Here is an 11,526-nt window from a genome sequence, read left to right as displayed (position 1 = left end):
CTGGCGTTCTCATGTAGCTTAGAAATTGAAAATTTGACAAAAATTAACCACCACACTTTTCATTGATCAATTGATGAAGGATTTTAATTTTTCAAATTGTTTCTTTGGTTTCGAGACAATAAATTCGTTTTAAGGTGGTATGGGTGTCTTTCGCCATCTTGGATTGTAAAAAACAGAGAATCTAAGGTCCATATTTTCTATCAAGTTAGCAAAATTTGATGCAGGAATGCAGATTTTTAATAAGAATTTTCATTTAAAAGAACCAATTTATAAGAATATAACTTATAAATATTAATATTTTTACAAGTGTAGATTATTTTTGGTTGTTTTTTTAATATTTTCAAATTTGCAATTTAAGGGGAGGTAACTCTAAAACAGTGCATTTTCTGAAGGACTCTTCATGAAATTTTCCTATTTTGTCTTTTAGCCGGAAAAAACGTACGGTGACCCTATCTTTTCTTTTGATATTCTCAAAGCATTGTATGAAAGCAATCTTTTCCTATTTTATTTTACAATTCTATCATTTTGTTTAGTTTCTATTCACAAAATGTTGTTTTTTCCTGCATAATCCATACAAAATTTGTCATTTTGTCACAACCTGTAGCTTGACAAAATGAATGGTGACCTATCATTTTTATAATATTTCTGAACATGTATCAATTGATACTACATTTTGACAAAGTATGAACAAATTCTATCATTTTTATTTTAGACTCCCATACCACCTTAAATGTTGTTATTAAACACTAAAGGATTAGGTCCGATAAGGACCAATTTTGGCCTCAAATTTCAGTTTCATCGGACGAAAAATTTTGACCACTTTTTAAAGGCTTAAGTGTCTATTTCATGTGATTCAATTAATTTATGTGGAAGATTTTAACTTATTAAGTAATTCAAAACGATCTGATTCAAGCTCAAATATGAAAAATTTACCAAATATGCGAAAAAATGTCACTTTTCAGATGGTTTTTGTCAAAAACGAAAGTGGCCGCATCCGTGTTCATCCTCAATCTTTATATATGTTATGTATTATCATCAAATACAACTTCCATTTCAATATTTTGGATGAACACGAATGCGGCCACTTTCGTTTAACCTGGAAACTGTCTAAAATTTAACAAAAATGCTGAAATTGTGAAGATTTCAGTAATTTTACCTGACTTAATAGTGCTAGTACCCAATATATATGCATTGTTTTGTCATAAACCGCCCATTTTTATGTAGAAGAACCATTCTACTGTCCAATATATAACAAAAAGTTTACATTTTAACAATTTTATAAAACTGCTATATTTTGGGGCAGAAAAGGGGTCTTACTGAACCTACTCCTTTGGAAACAACAATATACTATCTTTACCATGTTTATTTAGCTCACTATGTGGGATGGGTTTTGGCCACTTTTAAAGCCCGTATGATTTCTTAGAATTAACAACTACTAGTATGTCATTTGGATGGGGGGATGGGACCTTTATCGGGACTACGGGATTGGGTGTTTTTAAGCTTGGGATTTCGGGATTTACCCTTTCGTGATCAGGGAATTCTTTTTTTGAATTTCAGGATCTAAGGAATTCAGGTTTTTTAAGCCCGGGATTTCGGTTTTTAAGCTCGGGATTTCTGGATCAGGACCCCTCCTACCCTTCCTCATTTGGTCTCTGGGTTGAGTCTCCTCATTTGAATTTAATTTCTACCACATCTTCTTATTTTTACATTTAGCTTTTTATTTTTTTTGTCATTGTGACCTTTTGACATACACATACATGAGGGGGTATGACCTTTATCGGGACTCCGGGGTCGGGCGTTTTTAAGCTCAAGGTTTCGGGAATTACCCTTTCGAGATCCGGGAATTCTTTTAATGAAGTTCGAGATATCGTGTTTTTAAGCCCGAGATTTCGAGATAAGCACCCCCTACCCCCCGTATATTGAGAGAAGGAAATGAGAATCTGAAATAATATTTTTAGAATACATACCTGTTATCTTGCTTAGGCTGTGTTTAGTTCTTAAATGGCCACGGAAACCAGATACAGGGGAATATGTTTTGTCACACTCAGGGCACTGATATATAGATTGTCTCTCTGATTTCCAAGCACTTGCGGTAGCTGTTTCTTTTGTAGATTTTGATGTCTTTGTAGCAGGGTTATAGTCTTCGTCAGATTCAATATCTGATGCGGTGTAATCGCCAAGAAAAAGTTCAAGATTCGGATCACTATCATCCCAAGATAAAAAAATCACTGTTACTAGACATTGTGAATTGAAAGATGAAAATGACGGCGATTGTTGGGGATCATTTATATTTATTTTTTAGGGCTTATGTTTGCTTTGTGTACCTATTGAAGTTATAACCTCTTTGCTGATCTGTTACGTAATGAGATTACTCATTTACTTTAATGATATTATTTGTCTTCTGTAATTGCCGCTAATTTCACTGTAAGCAAAAACTTGATCTAAATTGATTGTTTAATTATCATGTAATTACTTGAAGAAAGACATCCTCATTAAGCTGATTCTTTAGAAAGGAATGTGATCAGGAAAAAAACTCACATTGAAATTAAAAAAAGAAAGAAAGGAATTAAGAGAGGGGAAGCTGCCGAAATTAAAAAAAAGAAAGAAAGAAACTAAGAGAGGGGAAGCTGCCGGACGTCGTTGGACCATTGTTACTTTATGGTGTTTGAGAAATAAAGAATCTTGAAACCGAACCAAAAAAAATTGGTTTGAAATTAAAATTAACGTTGGATAATTTGAATGAGGGTCGGATGGGGTTCTTTGTTTCCTATAATTTCTATGCCATTTTCTCTTCTCTGTCATTTTTACGTTTATTAATTTCTCTTCTCTAATCATTATCATCTGACGATCATTTTCTCTATATTCTATATTCTCTACTTTTTTACCTTGTAAAACCCCTTCCCCACCCTCCCGAATCAAACCACAAGGATTACTGCAAATATGTATCTTGGATACTCAGCTGTGAAAAGAAGTATACGGAATAAAAGTTTATTGCACAACGAGACTCAGTCGTGTATTCTAGGCACCCAGCTGTGAAACAAATTCATCACCCATGCTATTGAGACTACCTGTCTTTACAGGTAAAATATTTGTATATTAGATACAATTAACGGACCTGTAGCAAAACAATGTACCAAACTTTAAGATGGATAAGATTAATCACAATTTCATTTTCGCCGCATACTGATTACAATTTATTAACACACTACAGTATAAACTGATTAAAAACTATCTAGATATGAATAGTTAAACAAAGATATTAATTATTTATTTTCCTTTTCCCTCTAATTCAATTTTTTTATAATTTATTTTTAATTATATCCGATACTGAAATAGACAATTAGTAGTCTCGGTGATTAGGTGGTGACTTTAAATTTGTCGTCTGCTACTGATAAATACGAAACTACGGTTGAATACGAAACAACGTTACATTAACGTAACTGAAAAGGTGGAGACTCACACTACACGATAAATCGGTAGTGACCAATCTCTGTGTTATACCAGAGATATATATACACATATATATGTATATATGTCTCTGGTTATACTGAGTAGTCTCAGGCCTGCCTCTTAATAAAATTGCTTTTATCAGAAAACACATTCTGGTCAAAACTCGGTACAAGTTTTGAAATAATCAGGCTTTTTTAAAGCATTCATTTATAAAACAGTACTATCAGAATTTTTTTTTCAATTTCATAAATTGTGCATTAGCCAACTTGCACTAAGCAATGAAAATGATTTTTAAAAAAAATCCGCATATTCTAAGTAGTGCCGAGATTGATTTGTTTTTAGTTTTGAAATAAGCCAATCAGATTACTCGTTTCAAGAGGCGTGGGATTTTTAAACGGAAGATGCTAAAAATGTCAACAAACATATTTCCCTCAGTTTAGGTATTATTATACCCGAGTATCTTCATTGTAAAGATAAATAGTGTAAGCAATCATAGATGCGAACAATACGTAGGTTATTCAAAACGTTGTAACAGGATCGGAGTATTCTTAAAGGTTATAATTTGCAGATAGAACATAATTTGCGAGTAGTACTGCCTACTGCCAGCTAGGCAATATTTCCCGATCGGGATGTCCACATCTGGAGACAAATTGATACAAAACACACCGAAGATCATGAATATAGTCAGATGTATCTCGATTTTGAGACAATGTTAATGTCCAAATCAGGATAAGTTTTAACAAGTCAACCTTTAAATTAAACACTGTACATATAAAAGTTTTCTGGCTACTTCGTACATCATGTACATGCAGATAATGAGATATGGTCATTTTAAAAAAAACATATTAGGTTTCCAATTTATGTTCCAAAAAAAATGTAAATCTTGAAAATAAAGAAAAATTGAAATTAATTTTAAAAAGCAACCTCAATCAGGCATGCGCCAGAATGTAATCTTCAAAATGTTGATGGTATTCTGTAACTAAAGAAGATGTGTTTCCTCTAGAATGACAGTATGAAAAATTAAACCAACCTTTATGGTTGGGAAAAAATAAATGTTCTGTAGTGATAATCACAATTATATAATTACTTATACAACATTTTGTCATTTCAACCTCAGGGGGGACACTGCAGTACTGGTAAACTTTTGAAGGTCTTTATCTTCGGGTCCTTACATAAGCAAACAGCTTCTACTGACCCTTCATCTTGGATTGTCGTTATATGTGTGCTCAGCTGAACAAATTCGTTATTTATTTTAAATAGTCAAGTGATCACACACACAATGTGTAAATACAATGTATTTGCGATCTATTTCTTCAATTTCTACACTGAAGTTTTTTTTTTAATTTCTTTTAATAATATATCTTATAGATATTCTTGATGATCATTTACACTATTACATGATAAATATGGTGTTTCTCCACATTCAGTATCTTTATTAAAATCTTATCTTTCTGATAGAAAATTAAAGTAAACAGTGTTCTGAGTAGCTGGGCTGACATCCAAAAAGGGGTACCCCAAGGTTCTATATTGGGGCCCCTTTTATTTAATATCTTCATAAATGATATTTTTAATTTTGTTAAACATACTACATAATTATGCGGACGACAATATTCTGTCTTTTAGTAGTCCGGATTATGACCATCTCATATCCATATATTAGAATCTGAGTCTCAAGTGCTTATTGATTGGTTTAAAGAAAATAAGATGCAGGCAAATCCTGATAAATTTCAAGTTATTGCTGTAGGGAAAAGAACCTTTGCAAAAAATCCATCTATACAAATTCAGTAAAATATTTTATCATGTGAAGAAACAGTAAAGTTACTTGGAATTGATATTGATTACCAAATAAAATTTGATGCAAATATAAGTAAATTGTGTAGAAAGGCATCACAACAGCTGAATGTTTTCTAGAGAATTGGATCATTTTTAAACAGATTAAATAAACTTACAATTTTTCATACTTTTATTTTGAGTAATTTTTATTTTTGCCATTTTTGTACAGAGAAAAATTCTAAAAAACTTGAAAAAATACAAGAGAGAGCATTAAGAGAGCATATGATGACTACTTATCATCCTCTGAAACTCTTCTTGAGAACGCAAAGGTTCCAACCCTACAAGTAAGACGCATCAGGACAATGGCACTTGAGACTTATAAAATTTTAAATAATTTGACTCCTGTATGTTTACAAAATTTACTCCAAATTAAACACACTAAATATTCTTTTAGATACAGTAATATTTTGGGTATACATGTACCACAGGTAAAAACTACCTCATATGGAAAAAAATCTTTTAGTTTTGCAGCTGCTTCTTTATGGAATAGCTTACCTGACCACCTCAGGACTGTTAACAGCTTCTCACATTTTAAGAGTCTTGTTCAGTCGTGGAGTGGAACAGAATGTTTTTGCTCTGCCTGTAGATAACTTTGTATTACAATATTTACATGTATGCTTTTTATGCTGCATTAACAGCTTGCTTTGCAACTGAAGTTTTGTATTTTACTTTTTAAAATTTGAAAGATTTGAAATTTTTACTTTATAAATCATAAATTATTTAAAAAATAATTTTTAAACAGAAAATTTAAAAAAAAAATTAGTGCTTCATATATATATATACTGAGTGCCAATGAAAACACAACACTAAGTTTTTTAGAAATAACATTTTTATATAAAATAATATTTTGTTTACAGTAATTGTTAAAGACAGTTACAGGGTGTGTCCACGGCGTGCTGCAACGCAAGCTCTACAACGACGTGGCATTGACCTGACCAGACGTCGGATACGGTGTTGTGGAATGTTTATCCATTCTTCTCGCAATGCAATTTCGAGTTGGCGCAGCGTAACTGGTGGTGGCTGTCGTCGTCTTACGGCTTGTCCAATTTGATCCCATAAGTGTTCTATTGGACTCAAATCCGGCGAAAAGGCTGGCCATGGTAATGTCTGAACATGGTTGGTGTTGATAAACGCAGTTGTGAGTCGTGCGGAGTGTGCACGAGCATTATCTTGCTGAAAAAGATTAACATCTTGATGTCCAGCCATGAACGGTATAACGGTCGGTTGTAAAACTTCATCAATGTAGCGTTGAGCGTTTAAATTGCCATTGATAGTGATGAGAGGAGTTTTATGATTGAATGATATTCCTCCCCATACCATGACACTACCACCACCCCATCTTCGCTAGCCAAGGGTTACGATCCACTCCCGCTCTCTTCACCCTTGGCGGATTGAGATAAAATTTCGGAGACACAAGATAAGGATTTTTATTGGTTGCAGTCAAAACTCGCTGCATCCAATCAAAATGCGCCTGTAACATGATCACGTGTAAATGTAGAAAGTGTTTGTAAACAATTGCCACGTGTTTTTTGTGCAACAAGCCTTTACATCCCTAAACATACGACTATATTTAGTGAAAACTTGAATGTTTTTAATCAACAAATGGAAGTTCCTGTGTATGTTTCATGCACAAATGCATGAATGTTGACGTATGCTTTCATTTCAGGCTTTACCAAGTGTGTAGCATCTAGACGCTACCGTGTTTTTACCTCCGAGCTGAAGAGTTCAAGTGCTACCATTGGTCAAGACTAATGTATTCGGAATTGGCGTGGTTTTTATCTTCCGATAGATGGCGCAACATTGTTATCACAAATGTTGGCTCAATCCGCCAAGGGTGAAGAGAGCGGGAGTGGATCGTAACCCTTGGCTAGCGAAGATGCCACCACCCCAACGATCTGTCTCTTGGGTACATGAATCTGCATAGCGTTCTCCTCTCCGTCTCCACACACGAGTTCGTCCATCACTACGGCGAAGATGGAATCTTGATTCGTCCGTCCACAAGACAGTTGTCCATTGCCTGTGTGACCATCTATGACGCTGTTGTGTCCATCTTAAGCGATTTTGGCGTCGTACTGCTGTCAGCATGTTACCACGGAAAGGTCTCCGTGCCATCAATCCACTGCTGCGCAAACGGCGTCTTACCGTGTTTGCTCCAATTGGTCTCCTATGGACGCCGACAGTCTCCCGTGCTGTTTGGACAGCCGTACGGAACCGATCTCGCAGATGCTGAAGACGAATGTATCGGTCCTGCTGGGCAGTAGTTGCTGTCTGTCTTCCGGGACGTGGTCTATCATTCAAAGACCCAGTTTTGTTGAATCTTTGGATAAGTCTGGTAATTGTTGAGGCTGAACAATGCATTCTTCGTGCAATTTCACGACTTGAAATGCCTCCTTGCACCATGCCCCAAACTTCATGTCTCTGGTTGTCTAAAAGTCTTGGCATCTACGGCTTAGTTTATTGCAGCGGCTAACAAAAAAGGATGGAAAAGTTCAATTCTTGAGCGAGGCTTTCCAAAACACACAATGAGAAAATCACTCGTGCGTTAAATAGTGGTGCACTCAACTCATCCCCCTTTTTGGTAACCAAGCACGTAACTTTTTTTCTAAAATCATTCAAGCGTAAAGATTTCCAAAGAAGTCAGACGATTCATTTTCTATCCGATATAGGTAATTATTTAAAAAAAAATAATTTTCAATTTTAAAATATTTGAAATTTACAAGTGTTGCGTTTTCATTGGCACTCAGTATATATGTTTTTGGTATTTTGCAAGATACATGTATGTGCTATTTGCTTAGAATTAATTTTTGGTGCTGCTTTTTATTATTTATTTTGCATGGTGCATGTCTTGTTTTATTTGTTATTGCATATGTTTTTTATATTCAGTGAAGAGATCATTAAGTGAACTATTAGAGCTTATGTTTGTACTGTTTGTCAATATGCCGAATCCAAAATTGAAATAAAGTTTTACTTACATACTTACTTACGTATCAGTTATTGCCTAACACTGACTGACCTCTCAGCGGTGGTCAGCAATTTGACAATTTTAACCTACATTTATAATGAAAATAGGAAAATTAACACACTGCAGGATCAATTATTTAGGGATAGTGGCCAATTAAAACCCTGCAGGATCTACAAAAAATATTATCAAGGAGCTGTGGCATCGCAGCGTCATATCAACCGGGGGAGTTAACACGAACATATGAATTTATATGAGTTCCAATTTCACCATTTAATGCAGACTTAAAAAATTATTCAGTCTTTGCCTTCACAGTTAAATCTGACAGGTTATTCCACTGATCCACTACTCTAATTGAAAAAAGTATTTAGTCTGTGTGTCGTCTTACACTGGTTTTTTTAAAAGTTTTAATGAGTAACCTCTAGTATTATAAGTTGGTGCTAAAGTTCTGTCATGTCTGTGGCCTGTGGGTGTCTCATTAATTAGCGACAGGAAGAATATTTAGCGACAATTAAGCTAATTCAGCGGCAGGATAATAAATTAAGTGTTAAGATTTCTATAGTATATGACTCTATTCTGTGAAAACATAGCAGATAAATGAATGAATGGATAATATTTGGAGTGATCATGCTATCATGGTTGATTTGTTTTTGAAGGTTCAAACAAATTTAATAAAAGATAATGTTATCTTGGATCTCTTATAGTTGGTGTACCAGTATGGTTAATATCGCAAACTACAAGAGATCCTTAATCTTTATTAATTTCACTACAAAGTGTTTTTTTTGCTTATGTTTAATTTTTGCTTTTTCATGTTTGTTAGTGGAACCTACAAATACACGTAAATGCGGAGCACCTGGTTTACCATGCCATAATAGACATTTAAACAGTCATTGAAAGATCTCCATACATGTATACTCATAACAGTTACTGTATGTGTATTTTAGATTTATTACACATATTTATTTGTAATTGATTATCTGTCAGTCATTTACATTTGTCTTTTACTTTAAAGCTTTACCAATACAATACAGTGTTTTTTTCATGAGTATTACTATTTTTCCTTTCAGAGAAAAATAATACACAGTTAAAATTTGACCTGCATATTTTGTCATCAAATCCTGAAAAAGCACACAACAACCCCCCTCCCCCTTTTAATGCACAATATTTAGACTCTAAAACATATACTGAAAGATGACTTATAGAATAATAATGACGTCTTGAAAAGCTATTTTGATTTTTTCATTTTATGCTGTTGCAAGAAGCTTAAGGCATCTCGCCAAACACTGTATTTCAAGTTGAAATCTTGCTGCACATTATTGTCTTAAAGGATGAGGCCTGAACAATAAGATATCTTATAAAATCATATATTGAATAGGCCTTACAGACACATTATACATGTTCACATTTTACATTTACAGTTTGAAAGGTAGGAAATAAATTAATGAATATATAAGTTATAACTTTTAACCTATTTTGATAATATTCATGATATTTACAGGTCCAAATAAAAGTGAAACAGTATGACGCTGGCAATGAGACAGAGAAGACCAAGCTATGCTGCTGTTGCAACACCAAGAAAAGATCAGAGAGATGATACAGAAAACAAAAGTAATGTCAAGGTTGTGGTCCGAATCAGACCAGAAAATGATATGGAACAAAGTGGGAATCACAGAATTGTTGTCAGAGCCATGAATGAACATGTTCTTGTTTTTGACCCAAATGAGCAAAATTCCCCAGAGTATGGATACAGACACAGGCATCACAGAAGGGACATTCGTAAACGACAAAATAAAGACTTGAAGTTTGCTTTTGATTATGTATTTGATCCTGGGTCAGCAAACCATGAAGTTTATCAACAGACAACAAAGAAAATATTAGATTCCTTCATGGAAGGTTACAACTGTTCAGGTAATGATTGATTTGTAAAATTATTGATCTCAAATTGATAAAGCAATTCACCTTCCAAAATTTACTTTCAACAATGAACATGATAAATACATTGTATATTGCACAAATTACTTTTTTCTTTCTAAATTTTGACTGTCAGATTTAAGTGTTCTGCAGACTGTATTTTGGAATGTGTAAGTTTTTTTCTATTATTTTGTTGGGTTATCATGGACTTTTTGGAATCATCCACCTCTTTTTAGCTCACCGGGCCTGAAGGGCCAAGTGCATTCTCATCACTTGGCATCCGGCTTTAACTTTTACAAAAATCTTCTCCTCTGAAACTACTGGGCCAAATTTAACCAAACTTGGCCACAATCGTCATTGATGTATCTAGTTTAAAATTTGTGTTTTTTGACCCGGCCAACCAACCAAGATGGCCGCCATGGCTAAAAATAGAACATAGGGGGTAAAATGCAGCTTTGGCTTATAACTCAAAAACCAAAGCATTTAGAGCAAATCTGACATGGGGTTAGATTAAATATCAGGTCAACATCTATCTGCCCTGAAATTTTCAGATGAATCAGACAACCCATTGTTGGGTTACTGCCCCTAAATTGGTTATTTTAAGGAAATTTTACTGTTTTTGGTTTACCGTTATTATCTTGAATATCATTATAGATGGAGATAAACTGTAAACAGCAATAATGTTCAGCAAAGTAAGATTTACAAATAAGTCAACATGACCAAAATGGTCAGTTGACCCCTTTAGGAGTTATTGCCCTTTATAGTCAATTTTTAACCATTTTTCGTAAATCTCTATGATCTTTTACAAAAATCTTCTCCTCTGAAACTACTGGGCCAAATTAATTAATCCAAACTTGGCCACAATCATCATTGATGTATCTAGTTTAAAATTTGTGTTTTTTGACCCGGCCAACCAACCAAGATGGCCGCCATGGTTAAAAATAGAACATAAGGGGTAAAATGCAGTTTTTGGTTATTACTAAAAAACCATAGCATTTAGAACAAATCTGACAAGGGGTTAAATTGTTTATCTGGTTAAGATCTATCTGCCCTGAAATTTTCAGATGAATGGGACAACCTGTTGTTGGGTTGCTACCCCTGAATTGGTAATTTTATGGAAATTTTGCTGTTTTTGGATATTATCTTGAATATTATTATGGATAGAGATAAACTGTAAACAGCAATAATGTACAGCAATTTAAGACTAAAAAATAAGTCAAAATGACCAAAATGGTCAATTGACCCCCTAAGAAGTTATTGTCCTTAGATAAAACATCAATAAGTAGTCTTAGTTTTGCTGATGATCTTTTAATATTATCAGAATTACAAAACAGTTTACAATCTGCTTTGAATAAACTGGAAAAATATTGCTA

General features: G+C 34.0%; 1 protein-coding gene across 2 annotated transcripts in view; it reads left to right on the top strand.

The window, feature by feature from the left end:
- The first annotated feature begins 3,816 nt into the window (after window positions 1-3,816).
- Window positions 3,817-11,526, top strand: part of LOC134683331 (kinesin-like protein KIF18A) — a 127,805-nt gene continuing 120,095 nt past the window's right edge. The window contains exons 1-2 of one of the 2 annotated variants that reach the window (XM_063542561.1): window positions 3,817-3,932; window positions 9,741-10,150. In XM_063542561.1, the coding sequence (XP_063398631.1) occupies window positions 9,763-10,150 (388 nt within the window). In that variant the 5' untranslated portion in view covers window positions 3,817-3,932; window positions 9,741-9,762. The remainder of the gene's footprint in view (window positions 3,933-9,740; window positions 10,151-11,526) is intronic. The other variant, XM_063542562.1, reaches the window with a different exon arrangement.

Source organism: Mytilus trossulus, chromosome 9, assembly GCF_036588685.1.
Source record: "Mytilus trossulus isolate FHL-02 chromosome 9, PNRI_Mtr1.1.1.hap1, whole genome shotgun sequence".
Classification (NCBI taxonomy): domain Eukaryota; kingdom Metazoa; phylum Mollusca; class Bivalvia; order Mytilida; family Mytilidae; genus Mytilus; species Mytilus trossulus.
The sequence above is the reverse complement of the archived record's forward strand: the minus strand, read 5'-3'. Positions and strand labels throughout refer to the sequence as shown.